The sequence below is a fragment of the Phodopus roborovskii genome, unplaced genomic scaffold (assembly GCF_943737965.1).
Source record: "Phodopus roborovskii unplaced genomic scaffold, PHOROB, whole genome shotgun sequence".
Lineage (NCBI taxonomy): Eukaryota > Metazoa > Chordata > Mammalia > Rodentia > Cricetidae > Phodopus > Phodopus roborovskii.
In genome coordinates, this window is record NW_026126639.1 from 1,927,062 (window position 1) to 1,942,971 (window position 15,910).

The 15,910-nt window shown below is 46.4% G+C and overlaps 1 protein-coding gene across 1 annotated transcript in view; it reads right to left on the minus strand.

The window, feature by feature from the left end:
• St8sia1 (ST8 alpha-N-acetyl-neuraminide alpha-2,8-sialyltransferase 1) overlaps positions 1 to 15,910 on the minus strand; it is a 71,013-nt gene that overhangs the window by 25,240 nt on the left and 29,863 nt on the right. The window contains exons 2-3 of the mRNA XM_051173373.1: positions 15,698 to 15,807; positions 9,162 to 9,254 (exon numbers count right to left, since the gene is read on the minus strand). Coding sequence (XP_051029330.1) covers positions 9,162 to 9,254; positions 15,698 to 15,807 — 203 coding nt within the window. The remainder of the gene's footprint in view (positions 1 to 9,161; positions 9,255 to 15,697; positions 15,808 to 15,910) is intronic.

A 15,910-nucleotide genomic window follows, 5' to 3' on the forward strand; every position in this document is an offset into this window, starting at 1 on the left:
GATGCTGGAGTGTGAGACCAACGGGAGAAAACGGAACGGGATTGTGGGCTGCAATTCTGTGCACAAGATATGATGGGCTAGTGAAAAATATTGGTTTGGGATCTTAATACAAAACTATACTGTAAGAGAACATCTTTTGAAAGGGACTTAAGGAAGATATTAGGATACTATTATTGGAGTTCATGGCCAGGGACTGTCAGAGCCAGACCAAAGAGTGTGGAAGTGATGGGCCAGTACAGTTTGTTGACAGTCTGCAGGTCACGCTGATGGGGCTCTGTAGTTGAGCATACATGGACCGTGGCAGGACAAGAGTGTTGTTACCATGCACACCAGATGTTAGCGCAAGAAGGGTTAAAACACTCCTTACTCTCTGGCTCTTCTCTCCTGTCTGCTCCTTCTTCCTCAACGAACCTGTGAGGAAGGTTGCACGGCAGGACCGTTGAACACAAGGACCCACAGCATGAGGGCTGTAGGAAGTCAAGTTGTCAAAATTCCAGCATGAATGGGGATTGGGCTCTCGTGGCCACACCCCTAGGAGAGGAGGTATTGGCAGTTGTTGGTCACTGGGGAATAGAGAGTCAGTTTTCTTTAAGGGTGTGACCCATGCTCCAGTGGTCAGTCCTATACCATGTACAAATAAGCAGCGATAAGTAGCGCTAGTGTAGAGCAGGTCTTCAAGGAGTCGGATGGGGTGTGGTAGATGGATATGCTCAGAATACATTGTATTCTTGTGTGAAATTCTCCACGAATAAATTTTATTTTATTGTTTTGAAGACTGAAGGCATCACAGAGCAAAAGAGGGTTGATGGGAATGATGGCTGATGCATTGTGGGACACTGAATGTGGAGTAGGACTTCTAAATGGATGTAGACATACAGCTGTCTGAAGTAGAGAATGTACCTGAGGTCTGGGATAGATCTACACTAGTGGCGGTTAAGGCCAAAGCTGAAGGCCCTGGGTGAGTTCTCCAAGGGAAGGTGACCTCTCTACGACTAAATCCGAAACAGGAAGAAAGTTGGAGAAGGAGGATTTATTTTATTTATCCTGGGATTTGAAGACATACAGTTCATGGGAATGCCCTCTCCCCCCACCCCTAAGCTGGAACTGCTTGCTCACATCTGGGCAGAGCCACAGCTGGTTTTCTCTCTCTTCCCTTTTTATTCAGTTTGGGACTCCAGCCCATGAGATGATGCGGCCCACATTCGCAGCCGATCTTCTGTCCTAGTGCACACTCAGGCATATAACTCAGACCCTCAAAAGAATCCCTCACCAGTGCCAAGTACTTCATGATCCAATCAAGCTGATAGTCAAAACTGACAGAGGATAAGCAGAGCTATAGCAAGGAAGGGAGAGAAGAGGGGGCGGGGAGATCTCAAAAGCAACCCTGGTGAACATCAGCGTGAAGGGAACAGATCAGAGGGAACGTCAACAACGCAACCCAGGCAGAGAAACAAGTACGAGGGTCTTCTGGTAAGAACTGATCTCAAGAACACAAAAGTAGCAGAAATGGAGTCCTGGGTATGAACACATACTGGTTTCCACCTTCCAAATCACTGGCTCACTAGCATCAAACACTCACTCGATAATAATAACCTCTTCGACTAGCAACAACCAGGAACTCTTCCACAGCACAAAGGCTGTGGAAAATGGTGCCATCTAATAAGAAGCCATGTTAGGAAGCCTGTACCTGGGAGTTTTCAATGATACCGGGCACAAGTCATTATCCAACACACATCCGAGACACAAGCCTCTTTGCTGCACAGAGTTTATGGCATGAGATGCGGTGACCCAAGGGAGAAAGGGAAGTGTTGTGGTGTGTGTGTGGGGAGGGGGGTGGACATCAAGCTCTCAAGGCTCCAGTCTGAGGCAGGCCGCAGACCTCTGCCCTATGGTCTTTGTGTCACAGGACAGTCAGGTCTGTTTCCCATTAGTTCCCAAAAGCCATCATTAATCTTTTCCTGGGAAGAGCTCGCTGCCAACATGGCATGAGGCAGAGACCACTGAAGATTGCTTTCTAATTTCTGCCTAAAATTCTGTCTTTGCCCTTGGCCCTCTGTTTCCAGGCCCAAGAGAGAGTCAAAGTGTTGGCACCTCTTCCACGAAAGGTTTATTCCATTTTATGAAAACATTAACTTTTCAACGGGTAGCTCTGCTTAAAATACAAAAAAAAAAAAAAAATTAGAGAGGAATAAAACATGATCCCTCGTCAGTGATGAGAACTCGTCCATAAAAACCGTTTTATCCGAGGGCTTGTTATCACGTTGAGGAGAGGGACATGCAAAACACAGGCCTTGCCAAGGGAGGGCTCCAGGAGTCAAGGAGCCCACTGGAAACAGCAGGATATCTATACAGCGTGGGGGGGGGGGTGTTCCCAGGCTTTTTTCTCTTTGCAACAACATTATGTTTTGTTTGAGAGTTTTTGTTGTTGTTGTTTGTTTGGGGGCTCAGGAAGAGACCATGGTTTGTTTTGTGGGGGTCCAGGAGGAGGACAGGGTTTGTTTGTTTGTTTGTTTGTTTGTTTGTGGGCTCAGGAGGAGAGTAGGGTTTGTATCTTTGCTCCTTTGGGGGCTCAGGAGGACAGGGTTTCACTGTGTAGCCCAGGCTTAAACTCAATCTGTCAAGGTTGCATAGAAGTTCATAGGTATGGGTGTATACCACCATACCCAACTAAATTTACAAACATGTCTTGGGACACTGAGTCTCCAAATTAAGATATACTTCCAAGAGACAGAAAAACATCTTCGAAGAATCACAAATATACATATCCCAGGTCTGGGATATTTGTTTGGCCAGTGGCAAAACAAAGATATAGCCCTGAACTCAATCTATAACCCGCACCTAAGCAAGTGCACAGGAATACCCCAGCCTAAAAAAATATCTCTTGTTCCCAACATACAAAACTATGCTTTTGAGAAAGCGATTCTACAATGTGAGTAGATAAATTTAAATTTCTGAAAGTCACCTAAGAAGAATATTTTAATATCTAATCGAGTTATGATAGGTGTGGTGATGCTTTCCCAAAATCCCTCTCCCCCACCACCCACACCACCCCCACAGGAAACCCTGACTTAACATTATAAGCAAATTCTATTCAGTGCTCATTGACATCTTCACCATAACAGCAATCATCACAGAGTTCCTTCCCTGGGCACCAGGGAAGGCAGAAACAAAACTCCAGAACAAAAAAATATATATATATATATAAATAAATTACAAATAGCCCATTTGAGAACGTGTCTGAAAGACGAAGCAGGGGCTCAGGGAGATAACTCAGTAGAGTGTTCACCATAGAAGCATGAGGTCCTGAGTCTCTATCTCTAGGACCCACATAAAGCCACCTGGTGTGCCAGCCCAACCAGCAAAGCCAACACTCAGAAGCAGAGATGGGGTTCCCAGGGGGAATCACTAGCTAGACTAGATGGAATTGGCAAGCTCCAGGTTCAGTGGGACACAGCCTCAATAATAAAGTAAAATACATAAAGGTATATCAAGGAAAACAACTGATGTGAACTGTGGACCGCTACCTGCCATGTACATCACAAACACTTCTAAACGTGTGTGGACATGCATGCACATGCATGCAGAAATGGTGTGTAAGTCTGAGATGGCCAAGGACAGGCTAATTCTTCTACTTTGTGCTACTGCAAAGGGTCTAATGTGCTGTGGATCTTAACATGCCAAAGTATTAAAAGATAGAAATAAGAACCACTGATGTGGTGCTGGTCAGTTCTAACACATTTGGGGAAATCGCCAGTTGGATTTTGCTACTGCCTTGGGAAGGAGCGGCTTACCCGTGGGATGCTTGAAGGAGAACAAGAAATGGGAAGCCAGTAGACAGCAACAGGAAGTATACTTGCAAGTGTACTATGGAGTAAGTATACTTGCTCTGTTTGCCCTCTCCCACACCTGAAGTCCACTCCAGTGCCCCTGTGATGGCTAATCTTGGTTGCAATTGTATCAGTTACCTCTCTATTGTTGTGACAAAACACCACGGCCAAAAGCAACTTAAGGAAGAGTGTATTTTGGCTTACGGTTCCACGGGGAGAGTCCACGATGGCAATGAAGGCCTGCAACAGGCGGTTGGGTATTGAAGCAGAGAGATCACATCTCAACCACACACAGGGAAGCAGAAAGTGTTCACTGTAAATATAGCAAAGCTACCAACCCTCAAAGCCTGCCCCCGTGACTCATCCTTTTACCTCCAGGGTCCACCTCCTCCTATAGGTTCCACAACTTTTCCAGCCGGTACCACTAACTCAGGACCAAGTGATCAAATACCTGAACCTATGGGGAAGATTTCTCTTTTATTCAAACCACCACAGGAATCAATTATGAGACAAGACTCTGGCCAGTCTATAAGGGAGAGACTTCCTTGATTAGGTTAATCGGTGTGAAAGGATCGTGTGAGTGACAACCTTATGGCACATAAGAACTTCCTAGGATCCAATGCAGGTGGGCTGAGGACCAGTGGCTCTCCAGGGATCCTCCAGTTAATCAGCACCAGACTGGGACAGCAGAGTCACCTAACCTGGTTTTTAGCCTCACCAGTGCGAAGGTACCAGGGGTGGACTTCCCATACTGTGGAAGCCAATGTAATGATTCCTCTTTTAATACAAATGTGTTCTTCTGGATTTATTCCTCTAGAAAATCTGACTAATACACACCCCAAAGTAGGAGATATCATAAAACTGGTCTGCAAGGAAATGTAATCTGCAGGTGATAGTATCACACATCAGACTATAGAGAAAGAGACCGCAAGGGAGAGGCAGAAACCCAAGAGGTGGGCTAAGCAGGAGGGACAGAAGCCTAAAATGAAAGAAACTATTTCAGAGACATGATCAGAGACATGAACAAAAGTAGTGAGCACGTGACCGCGGAGGAGGTGAAAAAGCTTCCTGTGTTTAAAGACTTTAAAGGTTTTGAATTCAGAAACAGAGAAAAGATTACAGGATATGTAAATGGGAGTAAAGTGGCTGGAAATGCTAGTGGTTTGAGTTTAATATGCCTGTTAGGCATCCAAACGGGATATTCAACCCTGGAGTTGACAATAAAAGCCGAGGAGGGAAATAACATAGTGTTGGAAATTATGAAACTAGATGGGAACCCTTCAGATAGAAGAGACTATACACCAGGCTCTGAGAACGTGGTGGCTCACACGGGTGGCATGTCTGATGTGAAAGCTGTGGATACAGACGGTTCCTTCTGGTTTCTAGCTTCTCAGTGAAAGGGATGGGTATCACTAGCCTGGAGGAGGTGAGCGAGAAGGGACTACTTGAGTAAAAGATGAGGCACAGCCCCTTTAAAATGGAGTATGAACGCACATGAGAAGCGCCACCATTAGTTCCTAGAGTTGCGGCGGGGGGGGGAGAGGGAGGGGGGGTAAGAGCAGATATCATTCCAAGACAGGGAGCGAGCCAAGAACGTGGCTCACAAGCTCCGTGAGTCCACCTTTAGGGAAAGCGGAGGAGGTCACCTGCTGTGGGGTGGGCACAAGTGGGAAGCGGCTTGATGTAGACGGTGACAGAGCCTCCTGGGAAGAAAACTCAGTTTTCCATACTTCAAAGAACGCTTTGCCGTCAAAATATCAGAATGTGCTGATGTAAAGATGAGTGACAAAATGAGCAGACATGTAGGACTCTGCGTCTCCAGCACCGTGTCTGCCTGCATGACACCATGTTGCACCACGGTGGTAACAGACGAAACCTCCGAAAATGTCAGCCACCCCAGTGAAATGTTTTCCTTTATCAGAGCTGCAGTGCTCATGGTGTTGCTTCAGGGCAATAGAAATCCTGACTAAGACGTGTCTGAGGAAGTTTCGGCACCTTCTTAGGAGCTGTCACTGAGGAAGTGGGCCGTTTGGGGCAGCCTAGCTCTCTGCTTCCTGGTTTACCCAGGCAAAGCCACCAGCTGCCTCGGCTCCATAATCTACATCTGCTGCCATGGTGCTGTGCTGCGTGTCTTACCACCATGCTTTCTTACCGTAACTGACTGTGCCTTCTCGAACCATGAACCAAACAAACCCGTCCTGCCTTAAGTTGCTTCCTTCACAAGAGAATGAATTAATTCAAATGCAAGTTCACCATTCACCGCAGTCATGGCTGTGTCTGTGAATACCAACTATAAATCCCTAGGTGTAACCTCTGCAACCACTTTCCAGTACTCGCATGGGATTATGTTTACTAATTATTGAAATGTCTAAATATTTACGTCTATTCTGTAATCACACAGCTCTACGTTAAGGTTTAATGTCAGGAAAATCCTCACTTTTATTTCAAGCTTACCAAGTCTCTCTTCAGTTGTATCTAGTCTGATGTCAGGTCACTTCAGCAATGAATTCTGTGCATTTATAAAATAGCTATTCATTTCCAACTTTGTTGTGTTTTTTTTTTTTAATTCTCTATTGACTCATGACATTACGCTATGATGATTTCATATTTTGTAACTTCGCATACCCGACGATTTTAATAAGTTCTCAGGCATTGATACAGGTGATTATTTTGTTTGGCTTTTGTCTCTGAAGATGACCTTTATCAATGACTAGAGTGCACTGAAGTGCTTGCTATGAGACCACATTTGCTTGAACATGACAAAGAGGACTCTGATAGTATTCCCCTGGATGGATTTATGCTGGCTTCTGCTGGACACTGACAGATGCTCCTGACCTTCAGCCCCTGGAAACCCTTTCTCAGGTTCAACACAGGGAGGGAATGTTCCTGGCTCTTGTTTTAAGCATCTGTGTGTGACCTTTACAGGTTTTAGGATCCTACTTTCTGTTCTCCATTTGGGTTTGGAGACGCTAGGGAAGCAAATACATGCCCTTAAACTCTCTCATGTGGTTTTTTTCTTTTTTCTTTTTTTTTCTGAGACAGCGTTTCTCTGTGTAGCTTTGGAGCCTGTCCTGGAACTTGCTCTGCAGACCAGGCTGGTCTCAAACTCACTGAAATCTACCTCCCCCTGCCTCCTGAGTACTGGGATTAAAAGTGGGCACCACTACCACCCAGCTTCTCATGTGTTTGATAATGCATTTGAAAGCATGTTTAACTTAAGGTCATTATGTATTACAACAGGAGGTCCTCTGAAGGAACAACTAGGGACATCAGTAAGCATGGTTTCCTTAACTCTGTTACATTATCTCAATTTCTCAGTAGCCCTGAGATGAATAACTTTATTCCCAACTAACAGAAAGGAGGTTAAATAACTCTGGTTATAGAACTAGTAGATGTAGAAGCATTAAACTCAGAATCAGGTCTATTGGTGGTGCTGGGGATCGAACCCAGGGCACTGTATGTGGCAGGCAGGCACTCTACCACTGAGCTATACACCCAACTCCTGACACCCATGCTATCTGCCACTATAGAACATTGCCTCTCATGTAAGCAGTGTGCATTCATAGCCTCCTGGGGACATTTCTTTCTCATCTCTACTATGCTCAATTCTAGTTTTCAGCCTTGCTTTCTAAGATCTTGCTACACTGCAGATACCACCATGCATGGCTAACTGTGAAACATTGCTCTAAGTTTGGAGGGAAGATAAAGTGAAGTCGGCAGAAGGGACAGAAGTTTCTGGAACACCATCTAAGACACAAGTCATAAACTTTAGAGAGAGATGCTGCTTTGATCTTTTTAAGCCCAAGTTACTCTCCTTAAAAGTCATAGTATTTTTTTTTTTTTTTGAAAAGTGCATACATAAAATGTTCCCTAGGAAGTTGGGGAAATGGCTCATTTGTAGTGCTTCCTCCCAAGTGTAAGGACCTGAGTTCGGATCCTCAGCACTACATAAAAGCCACGTGCAGTAGTGAGGACCCAGAACTTAGAGGTGTGAGGATCCCGTGGCTTTGCAGGTCAGCCAGCCAACAAAGCTAATCAGTGAACTCTAAAATTTAGTTATAAGAAAATTTGCATCTCAGAAAAATATTTTGTTTTCAGAAAATTAGATGGAAAAGTACTTGTGAAATACATACAATGTGAGCTCTGGCCTTTACATGTGTGTGGAGACATATGCTCACATACACATGAAGGAACAGAGAGAAAATATCTGTTGATGAATGAAGCCTGCAAAAAACCTCCTGGCCACAGAAGGACACACACATTCATAACAGAGGAATCTTCTCCTGGATTGAGGCTGGTTTTCTCTAGAAGAAACCAAAATATGTTGTGCTTTATCTTATTCAGGGACAGACTCCTGGCAGGTCCCCATACCTTATGTCATGTTGAGTAATTAGCTGTCAGGGAGAGGATGTATCCAGTGATGCACTAACACTTGCTTGAATGTAAAAAGCAGTCTTTGTGACAGAAGCGATCTGACCAAGAACCTAGGTTTTCACATCTCACACCAAAAAAGCACTCTGAGATTTGACGATGACAATGTTCTCATAAAGCATACAAGTAACAAACAAATAAGGAACCAAGAATCTACAATTTAACTCCTGCCAAGAATACTAGCTAACCTGGCGGTAGTGATGAGCATTATAGTATTTTTAAAAATTACTTTGAAGGGTGCTTGCACAAACGAGTTCAAAATCCAGTGGGACAGACTCAGGTGTGTCCTGCACTTTTCCTTTCCAAACAGTCTTAGCTCACCGGTAGGCTTTGTCAACTGGAGACTGCCTCCCCCACCCCCCAACACACAAATGCTCCCATAGTGGCTGCCAAGTATTCTGGAATTGATGCTACTGGGGATTTTTCCATCTGCCCTCCAAAGCCTGATGCGGTGTAGTCAATCTAATATAACCGCACACTCTTGTACATTCTAAAACATTGCTGCCTTGATGTGTGCATGTGGCAAACTGGTCATTTCTTTGCTTTTGGTTTAATAAGCCAGCTCGCAGTGGCTGACTGGAAAGTCGGACCAGAGCCAGCATGCTGGATATGAGTAGTGATGAGTGGGCAGGATGCTGAGCTGTGCAAGAGGAACAATCGATCCCCCTGTCATTTACACCGTCTCTAACAGAGAGAAGCCAGAGCCCAGAGGAAGCATGAAATACTGAGGACTCCCATAATACCGCCTGGCTTATTTACGATTCCCTCCTGCATCCTTCCTGCCGGTCCAGATGGCTCCTCTCTTTGTTTTCCAGGATGAATTATGCTCATGGCCTGTAAGATGCTGATGACTTCACAAACCTTCCTCTTCAGTCCCCACAAAGAGAAAACATGAAGTCTTACCTCTGGCGAATTATGCTGGGATTCGCTGTCACCAACTGAGTTTTGGAGCCCACATCCCTGGTGTACTCACTTGATAGAGGAGGGAGATTGCATCTAGAAATGCAAGGAGGAACGTTTCAGGATGGCGCATGTACTTTTAAATCAAGTCGGGCATCGGCACACAAATAGGAATGTTAATTCCGGCTCAATTCACAAATAACTGTTTTCAGTGCCTTACATTTTTCATGGCATTAGATGACTAATTAACCATTAGCATTGCCAAAGTTCTGGGGGGCTTGTGCTTTTCTCTCCTTCCTTCCTTCCTTTATTTATTTGGTGTGTGTGTGTGTGTGTGTGTGTGTGTGTGTGCATGCGTGTGTGTGCACCCGTGTGCATGTGCACATGCATGTGTGCACCCATGTGCGTGCAGCATGCTCTCATGTGCGCACACACACACACACACGTGCTACACAAGTGCACCTTCATGTGTATGTATGTGGCAGCCAGAAGTCAACATTAAGTGTCCCCCTTAATCACTGTCCACCTTATTTTGTGACACAAGGTCTCTCACTGAACCCGGAGCTACTGGCTTGCCTGCACCAGCGGGCCAGTGAGCTCCAGGGTCCTCCTGTCTCTGTTTCCATGACACTGGCGTTATAGCACATGCCACCATGCCTAGTTTATGCTTTTTCTGAGGGGGTGGAACACATCACCTCAAGTGTGTGTGGCTAGTGAGCTAGTGAGCCATCTTCCCAGACTAAGAAGTGATGGATTCTCCGTGAGAGAAAGCAATCACCCCACTGATAACCCAAACTCCATCCCTGCCCTGTTTCCTTTGGTCATGATGCCTTATGAATGTATGTATACAGTGGGGAGCAGCTGTTTCACATCCAAACCTGTGGCTTTCTGCCTGTGGGCATCATGTTCACACATTTCCCTGGCCATAGTGCCTCCAGACCCCTGCGCCATAGTAAGGACCAAGAGAACTCTGCTTAAAAGTCTCAGTTTTAATGTTGCACACAGCCAAAGTTCAAAACGATCCTGTCAGAAAGACCACAGAAATCTGATTATGCATTGTAAGTTGAATCTCTCCTCTCCAACCACGTCAGATTAGATTCCTACCACATCAGGGCATGTCTAGCTTGCATGATTTATTTATACATAATGATGTTTTTACTAATATTGTGGTCTCTGTGATCTGCTGAATTTCCCCTACCCATGTGCCCTGGGAGAAGAAACTGCCCACTCATGTATCAGCTGACTTGATCCCCACCCCAGCTTCTCTTTCTTCTGAGCCCTGTGACTCTGGCCACACCAGGCCATCCAGATGGAAACATCTCCATGTTGATTAAAAATCTCCCTTTCATCTGCTTGTGGGTAATAAAAAAAAAAAAAATGGATTTTCTGTAGCCACACACAGGTCAGTCAGCCAGCTAGCTGGTGACTTGTTGAATGTTTACTGAAAGCAAACGGTAGGCACTGTGGAAAGCTAGGGAGGAGATAGATGGTCACAAAACCCACTCTTGAGGCATCTACAAGCCCTTGACAACACCATACCCCACGTGGCTTTCTGGGGAGTCTTGCAGAAGAGTGTACTCAAGTCATCAACCCAGGCCCCATGGAACAGTGTGATTGCACTATTTAACTGACCTTTACAAAGGCAAGGTGGCTTGCCAAATAATACACAGGCTAAAATTTGGGTGGCTGCCTTAAGGACGCTTTGGTCTGGACTGCCCTTGCTAACATTTGAGAATCGACTGTAGAATTCTAAACTTTGCTAGGGAGTCCCAGTAACCTGCCTTGTCAATAAAAAATTAGTGTGCACGTACAACTATTTTGTTTTCTTCTGTGACTCATATGCCTGCATCCATTTATATCACCTAGCACATAGTAAAACCTCAAGAAAAGTTTTATCAATAAGTAAACAAACACACAAACAAAAATCCCAAAACCAAAACAACAATAAAATTTGAAGGCTGGTGTTTGTTTGTTTGTTTGTTTGTTTGTTTTCCTGTAACAGAGGGTGCTGATAGCAAGACAGATTTTTAGACATGGCTTTCTGAAGCTGATGACAGTGCGTATTGATGAGATGTCCTGCCTTCTGCTCTGTAAACATCCTCTTCCAGCACAAACAGTACCGTTTCCCTGTATCTCTTTTCTTAGGAAAAGTGCACTGAGCATTTAGCTCCTCAATTCCTAAATTGATAATTACATAGATTTGCATAAAAGGCCCATTTAATACAGTCAAATTGTTTCTAATAAGGCATACTTGTATAAAGTGTCCCAAATTTCACATTATTGCTTGTTGGCACAATTGAGAGAAATATTAGTTGTTTAAATTGTCTCCATAATGGTGATGTTTGTAATCCTGAAAGAGATCCAAGAACGGAAAAGGGAGATGAGTGAGGGATGGGCATGCTGGATAGAAGATTCAACAAAGGAAAAACGTAGCTATGGGTGTGTGTGCGTGCGTATGTGCCTCTGTGTGTGTGTGTGTGTGTGTGTGTAAGCAAGCAGAACATTACACTTCATACAATCCAAAAGGCTCCAAAGCTGTTTCCATCCAGTGACTGGGAGCCACACAGTCTGTCTTCACTGTGTGATCATTATTACTTCTGCCTTACTCTTGCTGTAGAGAAACTGAATTCAAGAATTTGTCGCTGGTGTTCTGAGACAGGGTCTCCTGTAGCCCAGGGATGCCTCAAGTTCTTCTGATCCACCTCCCAAGTGCTGGGACCCAAGTGCCCTCTCACATTCAGTTTTAAGCAAGTACTCTACCCACTGAGTCACACATCCAGCTCCCCACCCCCCCCCCAAGATTATTTTCAAAGTGCTGCTTTGGGTTAAAGAGTAAATGCGCACTTTGAAAAAAGTGGGAAATTGGTTGTTTTATTTTTTCTTAACATTTTGAAGGATATATTTTTAAAAGGTCTATGTAAAGAACATTATGGAATAGTTGGAGGACAGGCCTGGAAGTCTCAACTGTAATCTAGGTATACTGTATAGGCAAGGCTATGTGGAGACCTTTCCCCCACTTCATTTACCCATGCCGCACGCTTTCTAACCCCCCCCCCCCGCCGGGCACTCAATAGTTCTGAACTTGTATAGTATCAACAGCAGACTGTGTAAAAGGCTAACCTAGCTGAGTCTATTTGGGATAAATGGGACACCACGAGATAATCCCGTGCTTAGGTCGGCTCTTCTACACGTCTTCCTAATGGTGGCCCTGTTCATGCTAGCACACGTGCATATGTGCACACATACCCCCCCCACACACACACACATACACACCAAGAGCAATAGAATCTGCTTTTGCTAAAAAGCTGGACTCCCCTGCTTGGGCTACAGGATAACTGAGCGCAGGAGGAGAGACCAGCATCTCTGCCTTAGTTTTGTGCCGGCACTTTGGATGCTAAAGCAGACGTGTTAGTGTCCTTAGCCCTTCTCTTGAGTCACCTTAAATCCCAGGCAAATAAAACCTCATAGGACAGGCCTCCCACTCCGGATGAGGACAGTTATCCACAAGGGCAAGTATGCGCCCTCCAGGATGAACAGGTTAGCCCATTTAAGGGAAGGCTCGGCAGGGTGGACCAGCTTGCAGGACAGGATGAGAGCTGAGACCATCAGTGGTGGGTAGAACCATGGGACTCCTTAGTTACATATGGTCCGGGGGAGCTGCTGCACCAGACTCTCACCGTAACACCTCTCCTGACATCTCTTCATCCCGTGTTTAGAGAAAGCCCCTTGGCTGTGCTTCAGAGAGTTGAAGGTTCAAAAGGGCTGTCAACACAACAACGACACGGTATTCATAGACGCGTACATAAGATGAGGGTTGACTGAGGGATGCCTCCATCTCCTTCCTCCGCAAAGGTGCAATGATACAAAGCAGAGCACCAACTTGTTCAGCTGTGCAGTTGGCACATCCTTCCAATCCCGTGCTCTTTATTAGCTTCTCAGCCTCATGTAATAACCCAGGGATTGGAGTGGGGGCCTGCCAGCATCGGGGTTCCCTGACCCCCTCGTCTGCCTCTGCTTCCTGTGAGATTTACCCAATCCTATGGCGTACTTATTTCTCCTACACCTCCTCCCATGTCTCGTGACACCCAAGCAGCCCCCGTTGGAGCTGTAGAGAAGGATGCACCGTGAGACCCGCTCCGCTTTAGCTTATTAACCCTTGCTCCTCAGGCCACGGTGCGACAAGGAAAGGATTCAGCACCGGGCATCTCCTGCATCCAGGGCTGCACTCGGTGTCTTAAATCAATGGTGCCCCAGTCCTTGTCCCCGTTACCTGCATACGCTGCAAGCATAGAATAATAAAACAAGCAGCGGAGGGGAAGAAAACACAGCCCCACAGCGGGTTGTGTTACCTTAGAGCACTCTTGAAGGACAGGTAGAACGCAAAGGACACCCTGTCCCCACACCTACACCCCACACCCCCACTGCTACAAGTTCAACAACATGTCTTGATGGCAAAGCAACTCTGCTCTGAGAGGCTCTGTGGCATTCTCTAGGACAACGGCTGCACTTGAAACACTCAGGGACAGCTCAGAGCTCCAAGATGGATTAGAACTCTTAGCCCCCCCCATCCTGCAATGCACCCATGGCGTGTGTGTGTGTGTGTGTGTGTGTGTGTGTGTGTGTGTGTGTGTGTGTGCGTGCGTGTGAGTGTGCGTGCGTGCGTGCGTGTGTGTGTGTGTGTGTGTGTGTGTGTGTGTGTGGACGCTAGCGGTCTTTAACGGCGTCTTCCTCGGCCACTCTCCCTCCTATATTTTGAACCAGGGTCTCTCTCTTCAGATCTTTCACCTGAAGCTCATCAACTCAGCCAGGCTGGCTGCTCTACAAGCCCAAGGCATCCTCCAGCCTCCGCCTCCCTATCTCTGGAAGTAAGAATACACCTGGTTTTTTAGGTAGATGCTAGGAATCTTTACCTGTAAGTCTTTATCTGTAATATGAAAAAAAAAAAAAAAAACCCAGACACAGATACTGGGGTCCAAGCTTCAAGCTGAAGATCGGAAAAGCAAAGCATCCAGCCACCAGCTCTTCCCTCTACCTCAGGCTGAAAGGGCTGTCCTGTCCTCAGTGTGGCTGGAGAATAAATCTCAGACTGAATACCCAATGCCCGGCTCCCATCTTATATACCCCTCTAGAGCATGGGATCCAAAATGCTGACATCTCCTTTGTGTGAGCTGTTTCTCTTTTAGACTGATTCACTCTAATGTAACCCTGGGTGGCCTTGAACTCACAGAGACCCATCTGCCTCTGTCTCCTGAGTCCTGGGATTAAAGGTGTATGCCACCACTGCCCAGCTTTTTATAGCTAACTGGTGTGGCTGCTGGGATTAAAGGTGTGTGTCACGGTTGCCTGGCTCTATGGCTGTGGCTGGCTTTGCATTTTGACCTCCAGTGACTTTATTAAGTCATAAACAATGTGTCACCACACTTCTGATCACAGAATCCTTGGGTTCCTGGTTCACAGTCACTCCTATGTCCTAGAAATTTTGGGGTTCACCTGAAAGAGTCTTCCAACCTCTCAAAGTCTTTTGTTTCCTTAACGAGACATGTTTTCCTCCCCTCCCCCCCCACACACTATGTCACAGATAAGCTGCATTCATATTCCGGGGCCATGCTTAGCCCTGAGCTCGTTAATTGGTCAACATTTCCCTCACTGCTCTCCCCCTCCCGCCCCCACCGAATCCCCCCCATCACTTGGCCCTGTGTCTTTCTCTATCATACCTCTCAGCGCAGAGCCCACTCCTTATCCTGACCTGGCTTTGACATGCGTCACCTCACATGATTTCTATCTAGAGCTGCTCTCTTTAACACTCTATCTTTCTTCCTTCTCGGCCAAGCAACCTCCGTGTGCACAGGTGCAGCCAGTTGCTGTCTTTACTGTACACCGGTCTCCTGGGCGGTGCTTGCTCACACTCCGCCAGCACAGGCTGGCAGGCTGCACTTTAAAGGTGCCTTCCCTCGGTCAGGCTTAGCAGTTCTTATCACTGCCCTGAAGCGACCTCTTGTCCTTTACCAAAACTCACGTCTGCGTCCCCACATCCCCACGCTGCCTGCGTAGTCCCTTGACTGAGGTTCCCTGGGATATGAAGTTTGGTCCCCATCTTTCCTGCCCGTTCCATAGGGACAAAGCCCACCTTTAGATTCCCCCTTGTTCCTTTCTAATACTTCTGTGGGAAACTAGGGAGAAAGGGTGCAAGGACTAAAATGTTTATTCATATGCAGTCAGCCCCGAGGAGACAGCACTTTCCAAGGTTTTACTCACCCAAGTGTATAATCCCAGGGAAGATCTGAGCCCTTACCCTTCTCCCGGCTGCCCTCATTAGCAGCAGAGGCCACCTCCACTACCGTGGAGCCTGCTCAGCTTCGGGGAAGGCCCCTCACTCCCCTCCGTGCATTCCTAGTCTCACTTGCATGCAGGCTTGAAGAGAAGCTAAAGACAGGTGCCAGGGGATTAATTGCAAGCCACTAGGTTTGAAAGGTGCTGGGCTTACAGAAGGACGGGAAGGAGGAGAGGTGTCACAGGCCACTCTGTGGGCGCTCTCTTACCGCATGACAAAATTTGCTTCATCTATCTGACGGCCACAGCCACTCATCTTCAGAATCCCACCGTTTCCCACCACCGCACATTTCTTCAGTGGCAGCTGGAAGGGGGTTTCCTAGCAACAGAAAACAAGGCGGGTTTTCACTGCAAAGAACATACAAGGGCTCCGACATCATTTTTGACAGCAGCAGACCCGAGGAATGTGAAGGCAGACAGGG